This window comes from Plectropomus leopardus, chromosome 21, assembly GCF_026936395.1.
Source record: "Plectropomus leopardus strain MGB_pleo_1.0 chromosome 21, ASM2693639v1, whole genome shotgun sequence".
Lineage (NCBI taxonomy): Eukaryota > Metazoa > Chordata > Actinopteri > Perciformes > Serranidae > Plectropomus > Plectropomus leopardus.
Window position 1 is genome coordinate 18,259,801 of NC_142196.1, and position 23,338 is coordinate 18,283,138.

Here is a 23,338-nt window from a genome sequence, read left to right on the forward strand (position 1 = left end):
GCTGACTCGCTTTCCTCTTGATGAACATCGTGGCCTACTAAACCAACTTTCAGAAAACAAAGTGCACAGAGAGAAATGATTAAGAAGTCAGTTCTCAAACTTACTGTGACGACTAAGATCCAACTATCCCCTTTATTTCACACTCTGTCTCTCATGTTCACCTGTGAGTATATAAAAAATATTTCTATACGCACCGACACATACTGTACACATACACATGAAATTCTTATGACTCTCTGCCGGTCAGGTCTGCTTTAATTATGTATTTCCTCCTTAAAATAGAGCGTGTCTACCAAAGCAAAGCAAACTAGATTACTCATTCTTGGATGGTAGAACGGAGGGGACAGGACAGTTGAGACAGAAAGGGTAATGAAAGGACAGATGAGCTACTGAGATGGGAATAAAGGTGATAATTATAGAAGATTAGTTACTAATTTTAAAATACATCCTCATATAACCAAACCGTCCTCGAGGCTTCATAAATACTGACCACAATCTACTTAAAGCTGCAGAAGTCGAGAAGTCACCTGTCGAATGCCCACGTAGATCATTAGTTTACATACAGTAGGACAAGAATGCCTGGTAGCTATCTATTGACTGCCTTGTTTTTTTGTTGACAGGTAACATTACTGACTCAGTAGGCGAGTTTCCATTACAGAGTTGCGCAAAATTTAAGTGTTATTTTTTAGAAATGTCAATAAAAGACAATTGCGAGACGACTGTGTTTCCACTGAGTGATGTTAATCGACTTTTCTCCTGATGTGATGGACTTCTCCTCAATACTTCTCCACAATAACATTCAAAGAGGTATAACGATGGATGTCCAAAAGATAAGCAGGTTTATTTCTATTGCAGCCACTGCACTAGCCGTCATTATTTCCAATCGAAGTCATTGTAGGCGTGCGATAATGGAAAAGCAAATATCGCCTCTTGTATCCTCTGCTGCATCATGCCTGAGGGAGCCAGGTCCTACTGACAAGTGCAGAGCCATAGCATCATGTGACCTATTAAAGCAAAAAAAAAAAAAGTGTTTCCATAGCAGTTTTGCGATATATGGCTTTTTTGAATTGCCTGAAATACCACCTCATGCGAGAGTAAAAACTTTTTTGCAACAAATTGGTAACTTCCATTAGGTGTATTTTTAAATAAGCAATTCAAATTTGTGCTGTTTGAGGGTTAATGGAAGCCCATCTAGTGTTGCCAACTTGGTGGCTTTCTCGATAGGTTTAGTGATTTAAAAACACAACAAAATGGTACATTATGGTATAAGTGTCATTGCTTTCATGCTATTCAAACGATTTGTTGAGTTTTTTTCTACTGAACCATATTCAGCAAAATCAATTTTTCCATTAATGAACGATGACGGCACCAATAAGCAAATAAGCATATGAAGTAATTTGGTGCTAGTACTAGCTACTTTCATTGAAAAGAGTTGGCAAAACTACAGACTCCTGTAGGCAAACTGTCCTGCTCATGAATCGATATAACGCATTCGATTATTGGTGCAATTTCACTCACATTTGTTGTATTCTTACGTAATTAAACCATTTGTTGTGACTCTGATAAAAAAAAGGGGGCAAACTACCAATTGCTTCGTGGTAAATTAATAAAAGTAATTTGCACAAACTTGATTGTCAACATCCATTGATGCTAACAGTGTAATGCTGGTAGTGAAATGTTCAGTGCAAGCTTTCAAGTTGTTTCCCCAAATGAGCGATTATTCATATCTTATATTATTTCACTTCTGCCAATATATCCCCCTGTATCATTTATACTGGACCTTTTTCTCTTTCTTTCTTTCTGCTTTCAGTGGTGACTCAAGCTTGCCAGTTTGTTTTGTCAACACAGTTCATTCATTTTTAGTTTGAGGTTTCCCAGCGTAATGGTCCATAGTAACACTGTGCTTTAAATGCACATTTAAGACAGTGTTTCACAATATTTGCAATTTTCTTTCTGGGGCTCCATACTCCTCTGGGTCAATTGAGAAATGAAAAAGTACATAATTCAACCCAAGGATATAAAAAAACATCAAACTATACATCTTAGACCTCCGAGTTGGCTATGAATCATCCATATCAGCCGCCTGTAGCGTGTGACTGTGCACGGCACACAGAGGAATCAAGCAAGAATCTACCCACACCATTATCTCTATCCACATCTCCACTTGATTTCCCTGTGGGGCTGATTATCGGCAGAGCCAATGATGTCTTTTGTGGCAACTTGAATGGCAGCCCTAGCCTGTAATCAGTACCACCTAAGGGGGGAAGTTCAGCTTGTCCCAGGGTGTCCCTCCATGGAACAAGTGACATTAATGAACACATGTTTCTCTGGCAGTCAGAGATCAGGGCTGGCTAAAGCCGACTGTTGATTTGCACTGCATTACAGACTGTTCATGTACTTTTTTTGTCTGAGTTCTTCCCCATCATCTCACTCTGGCAGAAAAGAAGAGGAGAAGTAAGCGAGAGGACAGTCGCTTCTTTCTGCTTCATCATTTGGGGAGTTTTCTCTGTCCAATTTCCCTATCCTCCATTTCTTTTTACCGTCTCCTCTTCCTGTTAGTCACTGTCTGAATAAAAATCATCAGAGTGATGACTGTGGTTGGAGGGACAGAAAGAAAGAAATGTGATTACTGCAACCCATTATACAGGATGTCTGTTCTCGCTGAGACATAAAAAAAGAAAATAAACACGATAAAATCTAGGCCACGAATAAATGAATTTGCAGCAAAAAGAAAGACGACTGTTAGTGACTGAGGGAGACAAGAAAGGATGTCATTTCTCCTGAGCTTGTTTGTCTGCCAGGAATAATCCCAGCTGTTTAAATGCATGCTTTATCTGAGCGCTGCGTGTTTTAATAAGGAGGAAGGTTAGCACTGTGCGAGAACAGACAAATCTCACAACTTCTCAAGAGCAATTCTTCACTAGTCAAGGACACAATGGTCACAGAATGGGCTCTGAAACATATGGAACAACAAAGCTGATTATTGAATCATCATGGAGTGTAACAGACTTGTGCCAGCTCCCAAAAGCACAGTGTGAAAACAAGACGTCAGCTGCTCCCTCCTCGTTCTCTATCTCCGACCTGCAGCTCTGCAGCTTGGTTTGTTCCACTGGGTTCCATCAGATGATGATGGCAATCCCCGGGCCAAATTCAAGTCATTAGTGGGCCCCAAGCTGCGCCGCTTGCACTTACATAAGGTTGTGTATGTGCGCGCTTGTGTTTGTGCAACCAGTAACAATGACTGAGCACCCACTGGTGTTCCTTTCATCTCTGTATATTACACAGCTAATCAGTCACAGCCCTGTGCTGCAATATAACATGCGTGTCCCCATTTTGTTCAGTTCTTCAAGGTAGTATAATGAAAAATATTTTCTTGGGTATGAGTTAATATTATATTAATACAGTTAGTAATAAAATAGTGAAAGGGCCTATGCCATTATGATGACAAATTTAAGGTTCAATGTATAGGATTTAGGTGGATAAATAGGCAGAAATTGAATATAATATAATAAGGATGTTTTCTTTAAAGTATAATCACCCGAAAATAAGAATTGTTGACTTTTCATCACTTTCGAAAGAGGCATTTCTAAGATTATTTTGGGTTTTTTTTTTGCCTTCATTTGATAGGACAGCTTAAGCGTGGAAGGGGGAGAAAGAGGGGATGACGTGCAGCAAAGGGCCGAGGTCAGAATCGAACCCGTGACCACTGCGGCGAGGATGTAACCTCTGTACATGGAGCACCTGCTCTACCAACTGAATTACTGAGCGCCCCACCGTTCACATTTTCATGTCAGCCACCGTAGTTAGCAGCCCCTCTGCGATGATAGCGGCAGAAAAAACACTGATTTTTTTGTGTGAAACTGCTTTATTACGAGTTTCAGCTGGTCTAAATCACCTCTGCGGATAATTCAACTCCCAGTAAAAACTTGCTAAATATCTACATCTTAAGTTATCAGAGAGCGACGAGCACACATTAGCTGGTGCTGGGCTAGTAGCCCATCAATGCCAGCCGAGCAGCGTCGGAGAGACACTGATTTGTAACATGAAAATGCTTTATTCAATGGTTTTATCACCCGGTCTGTTTGTTCTGGAGAGAAAGAGACTTCTGCAAATAACACGGCTTCTAGTAAAAACCTCCCAAACACTGAAGGAGTCTTAACTGACACTTCACGCTTGGCACACAGAAGTTTCAGCTGGTTGCAATCTGCAATCCTCACCACCAGATGCCACAAAATCCTGCACAGTGCTCCCTTAAGGGACATTTTAGGTTTGTTCCAACTTGTGTCTTTTTAGTTATAGCCATCACTTCTGTTACTTTATTTAAACCAAAAGTGAGCTCACCTGCAATCTCAACCTTTGTTGCACAAAACCTCAGGACAGGTTAGTCTATAAAACAGGACTTAGGATTTTGTACTTTTTACCCATATGATTGGCTCTTGTCCCAGTAGACTTTGTTTGGCAATGTGCAGCACTGCCAAAAATCAGCAATGAATTTGTTCAGTACAATTTTATTACCCATTGACATATGAGTAATATTAATAGAACAAAAAATCAAGTTGAATGATGCAAAATTTTCCAATTAATTTATTATGGATGACACTAATTATTCTCCCAAATTTCTAACTCTAAAATTTGAATAGTACATTCCTTCAGAAAGAGACACGAAGTCAGAAAACTGAGCTCCTTGTGTTAGCTCAAGATAACTTATGTGGACTGAATTGTGAACAATAAAGTCAGCTTGATGTGTTTCAGGACAGAAATTTTCTTGATAGACTCTTATATTGCTGAATACTTTATGAGCTCACACTGTCAGAAACATGCAGCTGAGCAGAGAATGCCTTATGCAACAAGAAACAACTTCATGAAAATCTTTAAATGATGAAGCTCGGCTTTTAACCGCAGCTCTTTCAAAGAGAAAGGGAAAATGTCCTTTGCATGTTCTCAACCCGCAGTGCTTTTCTTGAGAACATGGCATCAATTTTTGAAGAGACTTCAGGACATGAACAGGCATCATGTATTTTCAATTAAGGCTTAGTCTTTTCTGCGTTTGTGTCACAGTAGAGAAACAGAGGCCAGCTATGAAGATAGAAGTGTGTGTCTGAGATATAAACACCGAGCAGGTAATTAAGCTGCGGCCACTGAGAGTCAGGGACTCACACGTAAGCCAGACTGCTGCCAGGCAGACGCTCGAGTAACACTGACTGCCTTCATCTCCTTCTGTTTGTCGACTTCTCTCTTTCATTCCCTTTATCTCTCCCGTCTGTTTCACTGAAAGTGCACAGCATGACCACAGTGAGCACTTGAACATAATGTTCAGAAGCATGTACTGCATACACCCTCGAACATTGTATACAGGCTGGCATACAGTCACGCCACACACAAACATACATAAATACTGAATTGGTTAGTCATTTAGTGATTAGGTAGACTGAAGAAAACTAACAACACTTTTGATTCTTCACAAAAAAATGGCAAACGTGGACTACGCTGAGCTTCTCAAATATGAAGGTCTGCCATTTTATGTAAATGTAAATTTAAATATTTTGTTTATTGGTTTGAAACAACAAGCAATCTGGAGGCTGAGGAAGATCTGCTTGCCTATAAGTACACAGTCATGTGCACATGATGGCTGTCTTGTGTATGCTGCGTCTGTTTGGAGCGTTAGTTGTGCACCTCTTCAGAAATTAACACACAAGTATATGTGAGATGCAATACAGACACAAAAGAGTAGGGGCAGTGTTACACACATACTCACTATAGTCACAAGATGCTTGATTTACGGGCCTTTTACGTGACATTGGTGATGGCGCTGCTGTTTATGTTTCTGCTGTGATCTCAGAATAAACAATACATCACGCAGATCTGGAAAAGTCTGATTTTTTTTGTTGTGCCCTCTAATGTAGTCCTCCAACACGGATAGCACATAAGCAAGTATGTGAACAGCTACACTCACAACGCAGCCTGTTGTGTACACAAACGCGTGGTAGAGACCAGATTGGACAGGGTAATTGGTGAAGAAAATAATTGCTTCAGTCCAAACAAACACTTACTTGAGTGTGGTCATCTCTGTGAGGGACGGCTGTGTGGCCTTCAGGTAGCTGGCTCGCCGTGCCTGGACCTTGGGTGAAGGTTTGGGGCTGCAGTCCGAGTCGCCGCTGTCCTCTTCTGCCATCGCCTTGATGTAGCTGCCGCTGCGCATCCGCCGGCAAGGGATCTCGTCATCCTTCCCCAGTGGAGAAAAACCGCTCCAGTCGTCCTGAGGCACCTGTAGAGACGAGGTGAGATAAGGTAAAGAAGGAGCGAACACAGGTCTCCCTCCAGACATGAGAACTCACACAGATGCACTTAGACATGAATAAAAGTGAGTCTGGAACATTTTCTACCCTGACCTGTTATAGATACCCGCATCACACAGTGTTTTAAAAGATTCAATAGTTACTGTATCAATGCAGGGTCCCACTTGATCATACCATAAGCTTGTGAGTGCCGGAGGCCTTCTTTTGTCTGTCCTGTGATGCATGCGGCATATTAAGAGCAGGGCATTAATTGTTTTGACAAAACGTTGCAGCACCCTGAACTCTGTCTGCTCTCCTGACTTTTCACACACACTAATGAAGGTAAAATAAAAGGAGGCAAAGCTATCTCCCATCTCTAATCTAAAAGAGAGAGAGAGAGAGTCAAAGACAGCAGACGTGGAGAGAGAGGGAAAACAAAGGGGGTTTTGTTCAGCAAAACCACTGCAGTCCCAATGTGAGTGGCTGTTAGGGCACTAGCTCTGAAGTGAAAGAAATGAGATACAGAGCAAAATCATTCAACAGACTGGTGCGTAACTAGGAAACCAAGCAGACTTCAATGTCAGGGGCAACTAGAGACTCTGGCTAACACCTTGGGAAACTCTCAGTCTGTAATGGTGTCAAAATAATTTAATGTTATTTGGAAAGGTCATAAAACCCCACAAGACCCTGCAGTAGTACTAATGGGTTTAATTTCTGAAAGTCTGAATGACAGGGATGAAAAAATAATACCTTTTACATATTTTACTTAAAGCAGCTTTCAGATGTGCAACCATCAGGTGGCTGTAACCAGACCCTCCCCCATACGGATTCAAAAAGTCTGGGACCTTTATCAGGGAGAATAAATTACATACTCACTGAGACTGCAAAAATCTACTTGTTTTGCGATAGGGTCCCGGTATGGCTTGATAAACCCTTTAAAACGGGATTTCTTTCATAAACATGGAAAGAAATCAATGAGCAAGGTATGAAGAAATGACCCCAAAAGACATTTGTTTTCAGGAAAAAAATCAAGAAAATTACCTGAAAATGAGCAAAATAAACAAACAAAACACACACACAACAACAACAAAACTAGCCAATGGGAAAGTACAAAAAAACCCTAAAAAGTGATTAAAAATTATAATAATTCTGTAGAATAATTTTAAATGTGACTATGATAACAAATATAGTTTTCTGGACATTTTTCCTAGCTTTAACAAAAATCAACTATCAACTAGAAAATTAACAAGTAGAACATTTCAAGAAATCAACTAATTTCTTGCTTATCTTTCCCCTTTCCCCATATTTTTGAAAGAAAATCAAACTACTTAATTAGATTAAAGGTTTAAATACTCGTTTAAGTTTTCTGTGTTATCAATCCAGTTTACAACGAGGTTTTATCATCAAGTTGGGCTCTGCTCAACTCTTACTTTTATATTCCCTGCATGCATACATTTAATGTCACAGTGCCTGGGATAAATTTTGCACTTGTACTAATTTTTCAGTACTTTTAAATGTATTTATTTATTTGTTCTGAATGACAGGTTTAGCTATATACTACTGAAGTGGATGTCAATGTTTCTTTTATTTTTATGATTGTGTCATTTTTAAATATAATGTGTGCAAATGTGTTAATTTTCACACCTAAAAATTAGATGTGATTAGATTCCATCATGGGAAGTGAAGCAAATAGCACGTCTTGTTTTAAGGATTCAAACAATGTCTGCAGACTGACTTGTCAGGCTGTTTTTTTTAAAGCCCGTTTTTCCCTTCCGTCTCCCTTTCAAGAAGAAAAAAAAAGCAATGGCTCTTTTAGGCTGGGAGAAATGTTGCTGTACTGCAGTGACAACATCCTTCCTTGATCTGCTCGCTCCGTTTTCCAGGCTGTTAAAATGCAAGGCCACACAGAAGTTTCTCTCTGTCTTTTATGCTCGCTCCTCACTCCCGCTCTCTGCCTTTTACTTTTACCATTCACGCCCTCCTCTTGCCCTTACTTACTCTTTTTTTGTCCTTTTCCTACTGCACACACACACACACACACGCGTACACACACACACACACACACACACACACACACACACACACACACACACACACATATACACTCCTCTTTATTCTCACTTCCTTGTCTCTCCATTTCTCTCTTCTGGCTTATATTTGAAGCTCACCCCGATGTGAGGAAGTGCATGCAATCTGAAACACTTTTATCTTTTAACAGTAGCGGGTGGGTTGATGTTTCTGTGTGTGTGTGTGTGTGTGTTTCTTTGTGTTCTCACCTCTGGCTCTCTCCAATCTCATAGTAGCACCCTAAAAATAAGATATACTCACTCTCACATATAACGCTGCTATGGCCACAACCAGTCCGAATAAATGTATTTCCATGTGGCATTCTGACGTTTTTGCTCTGACATAGATTAGACTGGTGTTTCTGGTCTGCTCTCTTGTGCTTACATATTACAGTAAAACAATAAATGCTGCTTCAAAGTGATGGTACATGAACCAGCACCTTCTCACTCCCAACTTGTCAAAAACCGACGCTTGATCAGCAACCCTCGCGTCAAAATATGAGCAGTAAGAAGCCCCTCCTGCGTCAATTTGCACAGCAACGGCGTGCCAATTTATGCTACATGCAGTGTCTTTTCTAGATAAACGTCCATTTTTACAAGAAATGTAGTTTCTGCCTGTTAAGTGCACGCAGTCTCCAGTGTTTCCCACTGAATTATTATGTTTGTGTGACATTCCAAAAATTGCAAGAAATTAGTAGATTTAGAAAAAATATTAAAAAAGCAAGAGGAAAATGCCTTGGAAATAACAGAGGGGGGAAAAAACTATGCTTATAACTAATTATCATAGTCTTCTTATAGTTTTTACTAATTCTTGCTTATTTTTGGCTTATCTCTTTTTGATGATAGTTGCCCAGTACATCAAAAAAATGCCACTGCCTGATGCGTCTCATACCGCCACTAAAGGGTGCCTTGGTGCATTGCTGTGTGAAACTGAGGGCCACTGATCATACGTTGGTATTTGACAAGTGAGTGTGAGACCAGTTTGCATGAACCTGACCTATAAGAAAACAGATATAAAATCAGCTGTCTGCATTATTCCTCGGATAGAGTAAATGTGGAAGATAAATGCACCATCTGACGCAATGTCACTTTTGACATACTGTGCAGAACATAAGTAATAAACATCCACATGCTCACATATGAATATTTCCATGCATATGGAAACAAACACAGAGGAGCAGATGACATGATGTTTTATGATGAGTACAATCAACACGAGAGTGGCAATTATTTGAGACACAGGGAATGACAGGACACTGCTTTGCCAGTCACACACACACACACACACACACACACACACACACACACACACACACACACACACACACACAAACAGTCATGCAGAAGCACAGAGGCATGGAGGAGCAGCTGGCACGGCTGAATGCATGAAGCATGACATGCAAGAGGTGGGGCTGATGTATCTGTCCTACCTGTAGGAAGTGGCAGGTGCGTCCCTGCTCGGCTTTCACTAGAGCCTTATCTAGGTTGACTGAGGCCTTCTGGTAGACCTCTCTTGCTCTGCTCACTGTCAGAGTAGAAGACCACGAGCTCTTCTTCAGCTGCACTTGGCTATCCAGGGCGCTTACCAGTGGCATACCTCCGCTGCTGCCCCCGGAGCACGTCGAGCACTTCACGTCGTTGTTGCTTCGTGACGTCTTGAGGGAGTGGGCGCTGATGGTGTTATAGGACTCCATGAAGTACTGCGACTGGGATTTGTCCGGGTGGCGCCCCATGGTCATGACCCCTGAAGGCAGGCCTCCACTGCTGCCCCCATGGTGATGGTGGTAGAGGCACATCTCCCTGTCGAGTGTGTCATCTGAGCTCCAGTAGCCTGAGATGGCTGTGCGCATTTTTGGCTCCGACTTGGAACGGTCTTTGCTCTTACTGCGCTTACTGTGCTTCAGGGTGCCAGAAGAGGAGGGCGGGTCATCGGGACTGGATTTGCTGCCGTTCATCCTCCCACTCCCTCCTCCACTGGCCCCCGAGGGCCCCTCCAAGGAGTGCGACTTGGTGAAAAGCTTCTGGACGGAGTGAACAAGGTGGCGGATTCGACCAGGACTGTCACTGCGTTGGTGTTCTACTGCAGTGCGCTTGTACTGCAGTGTGTGGTAGCCTTCACGCCGCACCGGTGCCTGCCGCTCAAACTGCTCTAACAGATTAGAAGGGATGCGGTTGTTGTTGTTTCCACCACCTCCTCCACTTCCCTTACTGCTCCCTGGTGGCCCCGTGTAAGGCACCACAGCGCCACACTCCTCCTTCAGCTCATGATGAGAGCTGTAATGTCTGCGAGGGAAGGTGCAGCTGGCCAGGTCGGGGTAGGCACTGCACTCAGACTGGAAGGAGTTGCGCTGGGTGAGGCAGGGATGGTCAGCAGAATGAGCCTCCCCAGGGTTGAGGAAGTAGGACCGACGATCCGAGTGCCCCAGGGTCATGGAGTCGTAAGAGGGGTCGCAGGTCACTCCATGGTGGTGACTACGGCTGCTGGACAGGCCTTTCATCGTCATCGTGGCAGCGTCGATGTGCACATCCAACTGCTGCCGCGGGAAGTCTGCACAGGCCCCAAAACTGGCTCTACAAAGAAACACACAGCCATGAGGAAGAACAGACAAACAAACAAGAAGAGAGAGACAGAAAAGAGATTTATAAATATCTCATATTTGCATACACTGGATGCACGGCGACTTCATCTGCTTTAATTTGAAGGAGATGCTTTCTGGCACTCCTTCACAGATGAGAAAACTTGATGATGTTGATGAGACTTGGACCTATTCTTTTATTTTTGTCCTTCAAAACTTCAAAAGGAGAGTCTCTATATATAGCAGCCACTTGGCATGTGGTCCCTGACATCCAAATCTGTCCTCAAGCTTCCTCTTCCACTTCTCTGTTCTCTCTCTGAGTTTTCAGTGAACAAGTGACAGGGGATCGAGGAAACAGAGAGAAACAAAGGAAGAAGAGGTATCAAGAAGAGTTCAAATCTATTTCCAGCTTGTGCGTGTGCTATATTTGTTCAAGGGTACTGTTAGAAATGAAGCATCGTTTAAACTCAACAAAAAATCTAATAAGAAATCAGTGAAGGGAATGCAGAAACATCGTCTCTTCTGCAGAGATGATGTAACACATTGAATAGTACTCAAAAAGTGCATTTATTTTTGCTCCACAATACCTGCTCAGTGTGCACACACACACATCCCCCCTACCCACAAACACAACAAATGATCACAGCCAGATCCCACACTTTTTCCTCCATACCTCTAGTTCTCCTCTAAGGGCAAACTAATTGGCCAGTAAAACCCAGCTGACAGCTTCTGGGCCGGCCGAGGCAAGCGGCAATAAACGACCTTTCCTTACATGGTGACATGAAAACAATGGCATCCATCAGGGCCCTTAAACTGCCTTCCTTACCCATCTGGGGCTGCGGCTGGCTAGCTGCTGAACCCACACTGTTTCCAATGGACTGGAGGTGAAGCTAACGAGACAATAATAAGAGCCCACGCACTCTGGTGTAGCTCTGTGACAGCAGTGTGGCCGAGTCTGTGCGGGGAATTCATTACTGCGATTTATAATGCACTACCAAAGGCCACTGTGGTAAATAGAAAAAAAACAAAAAAAGGAAGAGGAGGAGGAGTAGGAGGGGGAAGAGGAAACGATGAGAGGAAATATAACAAGAGAAAATGAGGGAGACAGAGCAGCGTAATGAAATATCATGTCAGTTCTTTACATAACTAGAGGACACAGTGTAGGGCACATGCAGGATGTATTTATGTGTGTATATACAGAGTGAGTCAGATCTGTTATTTTCTTGGACGTGGCTATAAACTGGGTGCTGGATTAATTGAAAAATTGGGGAAATTATTCATGCATCCTGTGTGTATTAAACCAGGGTATCAAATCACTCTGGGGGAGAATTAAGCCAATATATTACACTTGCATTGTTGAAGTAAAAAAAGAAAAAATGTATGGTCAATCCCCAACCCCATCTGCAATATACTCACAAGAGTGAACTCACACAAAGCGCACACTACATGCCACACAGACACGCACAGTGTCCGCTCCGTGCAGGGCACTTAAAAAGTGGGCTGTGTCCAACTAAAGGTATTCATTGCAGTTGACAGAGATCCCTTCTGTTGGCCGCTGAAGCACAGAATGTGACCTAAATAAAAGGCCCTCGCGGTGATCCACAGCAGCGTGTTTGTGGCACAGCTGTCTGCAGCACTGCACTAAAGCTGAAAAGCTGAAGTTGGGTCATGCTGGCTTTCTGCCTGCTAGCCACACATACACACACGCGGACACACAAATACATAGCGTATCTGACAGGCTGCTTATCTATGCTGAATTTTGATGCTGCTAGCTTGTAAAGTGCAGTTTATCAACAAGAAGAGGATCTGCTGGTTCTGCCGTGTCTGTCAGGTACGGACTGCAGTGACATGAGGAAGGCTCATAGACAGCTGTGGTTATGTATTATGCTGTATGTCCATTGTCGCCCACTGACCTAGTTGTGTCTCTACCTGTCTGGTCAAGCCAACCTCAGTATAGTACACTAACTCTGAAATACCCAAACAATATTTCTGTCAAGATCTCGTGCATGTTTTAGTGTTTCAACTGACTCTTTTATAAACAATATATTGATATCATAATGATATTGTGATATGAGACTAAATATAATCTTAGATTTTAAATGTTCCAATATCAGGTTGTCTTTTCCTGGTTTTAAATGCTGCATTACAGGAAATAATGTAATTTTCTAAACTTACCAAACTGCTTTAGCTGTTCTGTAATTTGCCTTTTTATACTTACTCATTATATCCACATTACTAATGTTATAGGTTATGTTCTATTATTATTTTTCCATGGTTTTCTTGGCCTATGCATTTTTATTAGCCTGCATTAAAACAGGTTTCTACACTGTAATTCAGTGAAGTAGGCCTGCTGTTATCATTTTCATAAGTAAAGGTAAAGGTAATTTGCACACCATGAGTGACATTTGAACCTTCCAATCAGTTAAAAGTTAGCACTCCAATCCACAACACCACCTGTCCTCATATGTCATTTACATCAAGACTCTTATTCATATTGCTCTCAGAAGTTCAGTGAATATGTAGCATAGACCAGTAGGCTGTTATTGCAACTGATGAGACTGATTCGTAAAAATAACAACTATCTCCTTGCATGGTAATTGGGATGTGTCACTGCAGCTTAAGTTAAAAGTAATGAGTTTCTGAATAGACATTTTGATCTGGAGAGACATAGGTCATATGAGAGGGGGCTAAAACCTGAGCTCCTCGACTGTAAGTCAGCACCATTAACCATTACACCATTTTCACCACAATTTATACTTAATAAATTATACTTAATTGTATATTTTTTCCCTACTTGCACTTGTGGTCAGTCCGCTGTAATGGATTAAGCCAGGAGGCACTGATGAGATCTGGTCTAGCCTTGCTTTTTCTGTTATCCTGGATTTCTGAATTCTGCTTTTGTGCAATAGCCCCCAGTAGTGCAACAATTCCATAGTCTTTGGTGCTTGAATCCGTTGTTTCCACAACACAAAAAACAACAAGCAAATAAATACAAAACATCAAGGCGACCCAAACAACTTGCTCCTTTTACTTTGTGTGAACAGGCTCCGAAAACCTCTGAGACTTCATTACATTTAAAGTGATTGTGTGCCGAACAGCAAGGTGTGCAAACAAAATGCAGGAGCAGATAAAACGAGGCAGCCTATGAATGTTAATGCCCATTAACACCTGCACTGCATCAGCACAGCGGGCTAAATTCTATTTAGATGCCATGCTTCTTTGGGCTCAGGTAAGATAAATGGAAAATAGATTTTTCCCTCTCTATCATAGTACACGGTAACCAATCTTGGACGCGGCCTCACAGTGGTCAAATCTACTCTTAATTTTCTTTCTTACTCCACCCTGAGCTTTGAGACTTACCAAAGCAAATAAACAGCGGTGCTATGAAAATGCAAAGTAACATCGACTTACTGCATACCATCTTTGTAGGAAGTGGTGAAATCAATACGCCTTAGTGTGAGAAGACTGCTGCAGCTTCTCTTTCTGGAGAAATAAAAGGCTGCTGTACAGATCGTAGTTAGTCTATACTCCTCAATCGACATCAAACGCTGGTTTGTAAGACGGCGCTCAGGGCTTACAGAGCTCCTTTGAGGTCTTCAGAGACCACAAGGCTACAAAAGGTCTCTTCTTCTCGCTCAAACCTGGCAACGACTTTTGCAAAGGTTGAAAACATTACCAGTCTGCTCTCCACGGGGAGTCAAATCACCTCACTGGACATGGCTCATCTTATGTGTGTGTGTTTGTCTGTGTGTTTGTGTGGGGGAACCAGACGAAAGAGAGCAGCACTTTACCTCCATTTTTCAGGTCAAGTGAAGTTTTGCCTTTGATCCTACAAACGCTTGCAGTCCGAGGCTACTGCATGATATTACTGCACAGACAGAGTATGAGGGTTAAGATACTGTAGCCTGCAAACAATGTTTCTCTGTAGAGGATGGCAGTTGGTGATTGTTTATTGCATTGTACCACTTAAATAAGGGGTAACAATGTATTCCTGCGTGCTTAATTATCATTCAGCATTAAATATTTCACTGTGAAAACACAAAAATGCTAATTCAATAACCTGCACATTGCTGCCTTTCTTGATTGATGTGGCCTACTTTCTACAAATCATATGTGCTGGATGAAAAAATATTATACCGTACACTGTGTTCTTATGTTTTTTCATGAGTTATGTACATGCAAATTTTTTTTAATATGGAGCTTTTACCCATCTTCTGGGTCAATATTTGCACACACATGAACTGAAATATTTATTCACTTCAGGTGGTTTCCAGTCATGTAGATGTCTTTCCTGTAATTTTGTCCGTTTTTACGTCATCTTCCTCTGAGGTCTCTGCTGCCACTTAAATATGAGAATTTTGTCTGTTATTCAAAGCATTTAAAGTTGACTTTTCTTTGGAACAGTCCACAGACTTTGGTGCGTTGAGGGTTTTTTATTGGTAGATGGTAAATGGACTTTTGCTTGTATAGCATCTTTCTAGTTTTCTGACCATGAAAAACAGCAGTGCGCACAACTCAAAATTTACAGCCAATTTTGCTTATTTAATATGGGCAAAAAAGAACAGACACAGATGTGTTTCAGTTAAAGAGCCATCATCAGCATGACAACACAATAATGAATGGCAAATTATATAAAGACAGGTGAGGTTCAAACCACAATCAGGATAGAGAATACATAATTAAGTGATAAGATCCATCTGTGAATGAATGAACCATGAAACATTAGCCTCTCATAAATAGGAGGAGTGTCCATAACAATCAAGAAGAACACCATCAGCTGGTGACACCGGCTGAGGTGTGAGTAAAAAGACGCCCAGGACCGAAAACAATAGTGGAACACCATAAATAAGGAGCGTAAACCTCAATTAATACATGACTCAAGTCAGTCCCATGATCACTCCAAGTGCTTTTACACTACATGACTACACCCATTCACACACACATTTACAAACCTGTGGCCGAGGCTATCATACAAGCTGCCACCTGCTTCTCAGTTTTAAATGCACTCACACATTAATGGAACAGCTACTGGGAGCAATTTGGAGTTCAGTATCTTTACCACTGATCTTCTGATTAGTGGACGACCCACTCTAACTCCTGAGCCACAGTCACAAATTTTCTTCAGAAGCAAGCGTGCAAACCATAACCTTATCAGACTGGTCGATAAAAGGGGAAAAAAGATGAGAAACTGGACTTACATAACATACAATATGTTAAAGTTAAATGAAAATAACTGACGATCCGATTCAACCCCAATTTGCACGTCCACAGTGTTTATCCAGATAATATTTATAATAATATAAGTCCCAGAAGCCAGTTTTACACTGCCTGTTAAAGGCAGGTATATCATGCCATTATGCCATCTCATCGTTTTGTATATAATGTCCAATCGCAGAAAGTGGGGACAGGGTCTGTGTAAAAATTAAATCCAGAAAAATGTGACCATGGGTGGGGAGGTGTGATGTTTTGATTATGTTGGCAGCCACACCACGGAAGATTTAATGAGCAGCTATAAGCTATTAATCGCTAATTCAAAGAAAAAGAACAGCTGCCGTAAATGTCTATAAACAGGGAAAACAATGATTTCTCGTCCTCTGAACAGAGAACGAGATCAGCTGCCATATCACAGAGAAGGTAAATGATTGTGAGTGACATGTTATGTCTTTGTTGTTGTTCAGAAAGCACTGCCGATTCATATATGTCACACTAGAGGTAGACGCTGTTGTACATGTCACACCCATCATGTCTCTTTTGATTGCGGTATGCAGTGTCTAATCACACACTGGAGCAGAATGATGTCGCCATCGTTTGGATCTGTGTAAAAAAAGATGGCACTTTGTAGTGTCTCTATAGTACGATCTCTGTGTAAAACAGCTACAGATTACAAATGGTTTCTTCCATTTCTGTATAATAACATGAGGTCCTGCATAAGTAAAATGTCCTATTTTTTCCCGAGTCACAATCTCAGAAATTTCCACATAAAAGTAGCGGAAGCCTCAGCCATGGGTATCTCAAAATCATCTGCATGATGGGATGCCACCAACACGTTTATTACTTTTTGAAAATTGGGTGAACTGACCCTTTAAAAATGAAGAGCAAAAGGATAATTAAGCAGCACGTTCTTGGATAAACAAGATAATCAGCATTAAGCTTTCCTGAGCGGAAGAAGTCAATATAGCGGAAAATAAAAATGATCTAAAATAGTAGTAAATGCTCGGCTAAAGACAGACATAGCATACGAGGTATATTCAGTGATTCTGTGGAGGCACTTTAACAGACACGCACAGCAACTTTGACAAAACTCACTCGTATTTATTAATATTTAAGTACATGAATATTTGACAGTTTTATATCTTGAAAAGAAACGCACACATACACGAGAGCTGCAGCTGGCAGAGACGCAGTAACAGTGACAGAGAGGATGTTTCTCATTGTGAATGTGTGAACAGTACCTTTAAAAAAATACCCAGGAGAATGACATCATTGAACATTTTAAAGACAGCCAGGGGCCGAAAAGCTGTTGAGGGAACTGGTATTTTTTTTGTGTTTCCGGATTATGTAGAAGTGGCTTTTAGGGATGTCAAGAGAGGCTGAGAACCACTAACTTTAATGTCTTACTGTTAAAATGACTCTTAAATGATAGATGACGGTCTCCCTTGACCGTCCTGTCTGGCTGCTGCGAGGCAACATTTTGAGGAAAAACTGCAAATTACTGCTTTTAGTTTATATGATGTGCTTCATAAAATACATGAATGTCTACAAAAGTAATATCGGACATGATAAAAAATGGGAAATTGATGGAAATAAAAATGCTTTCAGTGTTCGTATTTCATGGAGTGGCACATTCACCCTCCAGCAGTGACAGGTTTATACAAAGATGTTTCAAACGGACACCATAGAAGATAGGAAGTCAGTGACTATATCTTCATTGTATCAATAAATGACAGCTTACGCATTGTTTTAGCCATTCCTTGAGGTCATTTTCTTTCTTTTTGAAAATGTATTATCATTATTATTATTTCACTTATTTTTCCGCAAATTTTCTTGTAACTTTTTTATTTCTTGTTAATTATTTTGGCCATTTCTTGCTAAGTAACTCTTCGCATCCCTATGTTTTTGAAAGTAATCAAGCCAATTTGCTCAGGTTTTGAAGGGTTTAAGATCAGAGTACTTCATCCACCACCGTGTCTTCCCAATTCAATTCATATGCAGTTTTTATGTAAAACACTCAGGAAAAAAATGTCTGCTTGGCATCTTATCAAAACATGCTAAATAACCTAATAAATGCATCTTTAAGCAAATGCATCATTAGACCTCGTCGTGAATGCAGTTTCATCCGACACCTAATAGGCATGTTTCTGCACACTGTATCGTCTGCATTATGAGAGCACATGCATCCGTGGATGGATTGATGTTCCCGGTTTCCACAAGACAGCTCCTTTGTCACAACCAAACTAATTAGACTGACTGTCAGGGCTCTCTCTGACAAATGCACTGACTGTGCTGAGTTATAGCTCAGTACCCGCCAAGCACATTCTGGAGACAAATTCTTCAAGTGATGAGGTCTATTTGATCAAGGTAAACAAATTAACAGAGGCATTAAGTCTAGAGAAAGACGGTATGGTTTGTTTCAGGCAGAGCTTTCGTCGAGGCTCATGCTGTTTGTTCACAAATTTCAGCAAGAAAAAAAATGGTGAAAATGCAGCACTGGAGGCAAACAACATGGCATTAGAAAATAAAGTTATGTCAGGAGGTTTGAAAGTGCATTTCTATGTAAAGCTCAGCAACAGTGGTCCAAAATTACAATTTTTTCAGACTTGCTTATTCATCTTTCATTTTGTTTTGTTTCATTCTTATTTCCATGAAAGACCAAAAACATGTCATTTACTGGAAATAACTCCTAGAGTGACATCTTGTGTGATGGATTCATGCAGACACTGCATGTACGAATACATTAGCTGCAATCATCTATTAGAGAAGTTCAGAGTATAAGATCGCATTGCTGAAAAGCCTTTTCCCATTTTTCATAACAATGAATGTACTCATTCATGGATCCCTTGATCTTTGAAGGAATAAGATTGAACTGAGTAGATCTGACACTGTGACACATAACAAAAGGCCACGACTCCACTGAGATGGCTATTGTAGGGCTTAAGGTTGAATCCATCATGGCCATACAGTGGGAGTCAAAGAAGAAAAAGACAGCCCATATCTGTTCACTTTAAAGGGTAGCATTTACTGTTAGATATAATAAAGTTTTTTTTATAAGGCATGTGATCTCTCAGAGGAATTTTTACAGAGATGTGATACCAAAACCCAGAAAAACCAAAGCAATGTATCTCTTTTACCCTGAACAGCACTTGGCGTTCCTTATACCTTCTAGTCTTAATTTAAAATTCAAAAGAAAAATTCATTATTCAAAAGTGGTAAAAAAAAAAAACCAAACACACACACACACACACACACATACATACATATATATATATATATATATATATATATATATATATATATATATTCAAGTCATAATGATCCATTTGAATTCAAAATTCACACTATATGCACAACGGTTTGCTATCTGGTAAGTGTGAAAGTAGTATAAATGAAAAACTGTGGTTAAATAAGGTAGTTTAACATCTCCCTTACACTATGCTTATGTTATAAGCTTAACCCTTTGGACTCTGCAATAGAAATGGTCTTTCTACACTGGTATTTTTGTTTATTGTGATGTCATTTCTTGGAGTATCTTGGAGTAAATATTAACATGTTTTTTCCTTTGTAACTACTTACTAAATAATATTCATATTTTTAGTTACATTTTTAAAGTTTCTCTTTATATCTAATATGAGCAAAAAGCCAATAAACATTCGGACAAAAAAGAGATAAAGCTCAATAAAGCTATCAATAAAAAGCAGGCAAGGAAATTGGACAAGGGAGGACAGTGTCACCATGGAAACAAATGGATTTTCTGGTGGAAAACAATGTGTTTTCACTCCAGCTAATGAGAACTCATATGTAGCGACCACTGTGTGATCATATGTGTGGACAGAAACTGAAGTCACCATTTCTTATGCTTTATGTCTTCATGTATCTGCAGGGCAAACCAGGAAATAGTGAAAAATGACCAAAGCCTGGTTTTATCATCTGTGTTTTAGAAGACAGAAATTTTAACACTAGAAAAAAATTAGTAAAAGACAGTTATTATCTTTGATAAATGTTGTGTAAAAAATAAAATCACTTAGAGGAGTACTACAGAATTTGTGAAGTCATACTCACTGCTCACATACTTTTTTTAACTTGGATTTGTGCCCCGTTAGTTGCACTGAACAGTTGGATGGACTTAAAGAAAAAGCTACAAGTCCAGTGTGAACAAATGGATTGATAACTTAAAATAAAACCTACATACAGAAAAGTCAAGTCACAAAAAAGAGGAGAAATCTGAATAAATGAGTGAGAAACTTGATGAATGATGCTGGAGGCTCTGTTTTGTTGTGGGAGGTATTTTTATGGGATGGTGTTGGGTCTCATTAGAAGAGGGGGTCATTGACAATTAATGCAAACTTATTCTGAGTATGATAAAAACACATTTATCTTGATTAAAGTCTTATCAGGAATAACAATGATCTGTTCTACAGGGCACTGGGGTCACTGAATAGAATGAAAATTATGTAAATCCAGTGCTATGCATTTAGAGACCACAAGACCTTAACTTTCATTAACACTTAAAGAAGATTTTGGTTAAGGTGTCAGTATGCTCAGTGTCAGAACCACATCTGTAACCCCCTCTCTCCGAAAATGTTGGCATTGTACGTGTCTGCAAACCATAAATATATTACATTTGCAAACCACTGTTGGAGACCAACAGACAACAAAACCAGTTGTGATTTAGCGAATCTTTGCAATATTTTCAGCTGACTTTTAGTCACAAAAAGGGGATGATTTTTACAGTGATGTTGCTTTGTCTGCCAAGATTGGGCCCCTGAAGCCAGATATTTTTTAAACCTGATCTTTTTTAACTAAACCAAGTCATTTGGGGGCCAAATCCTGACCACATGTAAGCCATAGCATTGTTCTAATTTTGGCTACTGTTCCTACATAATAACATGCGAGTATATTATCCTGTCCATTATCTACAGAAATGCACAGTGCCAACATGGTCTCTGGCAACTGCGTTGGAGATTCATATTGTCTGTTACTCTGCATATTGTAACAAATAAATCCAAAATAGTAATGCGTATTCTCTTACTGGGTTGTTTTTCAATGTCAGAATTGGGGGGCTGTGTCCACCAAGTTTTGCAACGTTCGGACTTAACCAACAATCTGGCCAGCACACCCCCGGGGTGAAAAAAATGTAAAGTATGACAAGTGCACAATTACTTCCATCACTGTTTCTTTCAAAGAAATACTGCTTGAAAGTGTGGGCTGTTATCCCCATTTCAACAATCATCGTCTCTCTCTACGACAGCAGGTTTTTCAACCCACCTCCTTGAGTGGCAGTTTGGACCAGCTATAAACGCATTTGCGTTCAGACGTGGTCAGATGGCTCGTCAACGAATTCTGGTTCTTTATGTGAATACTTTTAGACAGAGCACCACACCAAGATCATTAAAAGCACAAATTTCTTTTGGAGGAACAGTCTTTCATACCTTCAGCAGAGTTCCAGAGACTTGTTGAGTCAAGGAAAGCGGAAGCTGTTTTGGTGGCTACTTTTGGCCAAGTGCCTTACTAACACACTTGTAAGCCATCTGTACACAAGTAATAGATGGACTTAAAATTCCCAAATTATTCTTTTATTTTTCATGATGTTGCATACCAGTGAGAAAAATTCTAATCATGAGTTTATATGGCATGAATATGAAGTGCTTTAATCATTTTCCTTAATATGCATTTTATCACAATTCCTCTCAAAGTGGGACAGTGCAGCATTCAAAACGCTAACTATTAAAACATCAGGTAAAAAGCATCTGCATATGTTTGGATATGCATATTACCATCGTTGCTCACGCAGAATAATAACCGTTATGTTTATATTCTCTCTTAAGAGCTGTGAAATCTGGGGCGCCTAATCCTGGACTATGCAGCGGTGGAATAGTGCTGTGACGGTGATACCTAAATTGAACCCTGGAGGGTGAGGCTGTATGTGTGTGAGCATCTCTGTGCATGTTCTGCATAACACACAGCAGCCTCATCCATCAGCCGTGGCCATGACCCACATGTGAAAAAGTTGCTAATGCTGCTAATGTCACTGTGAGGCTCACAACTGTGGCATTTCTCTTGTGTTAGCACACTTGTAGCTGATAATAAGACTGCTGCTGCTGCTTCATTACAGCTGCTATTTTGACTCGCAGTTGCTTGTGAGTTGCACAAAAAAGCTGAACATGGACAATTAAACTTTACAAAAAAAAAACCCTGTGTATATTCAGCTGCTTCACTGTGTGTTTTTAATCCTCTGCACACTCACTAATAATATGATGCATCATTGCGCATGGTTTGCAAGGCATTCATGTTGTTTTATGAAAAACATAAGGAGCCACATACCCCGCTGGAATAAGCAGTGTGGTTGTGCGCATTGTACAGTATGCACAGTACAGTCACTTGCCACTGCCAGGCAGCATTAGCATCAAACTGCTGCCAGAGGCGTCCTGAGTGTCAGGTGATTTCAAGCAACTGATTCTACAGTTAATTACATGTCAGGAAACAGAGCTGACCTTAAGTGCGCACAGCTAATGTGTTGATATGCTTTTAGCTGAGGCAGTTTAAATACCTACTTCTGTCCTTTGCCAAACCATTCATTCAACATTTATTAGACAAATGTGCTAAATAAAGATTAAATATTGTATTAACAAAGTGCCAGCGAAGCCTAATACCAAACAATAATTTGTGATTTGCATAAATTCTGTAATGAAATAACTCCCTCCAGCTCAGAAAATAATTAAGCTTGCAGAAAAAAAGTCAACATAAGTGCAAAAAAAAAAGAGGCAGATTTAGCTGTCCGTTTCTTTTGGGCAAACACTTTACATAACGGGCGGACGACTGGCTAAAACCTTTTGATGAGATTACCTCGACTCGAGGCTATCTGCTTAACTCCTGAGGGCGGAGGTCACAGACTGGTTAGGGGACGTACTCGGGTAAAGCGACGAGAAAAAGCAGGATGATTTGTGCCTCTCCTTCACCGTGGGTGGCATGTCACATCGAGGACGCATCAGTGGATGCCTGACAGATCTGGGAGTGAGATCCAACTGAGCAAGAGGGTTGGGGGGAAGGGAGTCTAACCCGCTGTCTTCTCGCATGAGTGCTGGTGGACGCATATCAAATGCGACACACACATACACAAGGAAAGCAATCACAAATACAGATGCAACACCATGCATACACACACTATAAACACATTCACACAGAGACTAGGAGGCAGAATTCCAGC

At 40.6% G+C, this 23,338-nt stretch overlaps 1 protein-coding gene across 3 annotated transcripts in view; it reads right to left on the reverse strand.

Moving 5' to 3' along the window:
* dlgap1b (discs, large (Drosophila) homolog-associated protein 1b) overlaps positions 1-23,338 on the reverse strand; it is a 115,113-nt gene that overhangs the window by 45,100 nt on the left and 46,675 nt on the right. For all 3 annotated transcript variants that reach the window (XM_042510586.2, XM_088072099.1, XM_088072100.1), the window contains exons 3-4: positions 9,772-10,912; positions 6,051-6,265 (exon numbers count right to left, since the gene is read on the reverse strand). In XM_042510586.2, coding sequence (XP_042366520.1) covers positions 6,051-6,265; positions 9,772-10,845 — 1,289 coding nt within the window. In that variant the 5' untranslated portion in view covers positions 10,846-10,912. The remainder of the gene's footprint in view (positions 1-6,050; positions 6,266-9,771; positions 10,913-23,338) is intronic.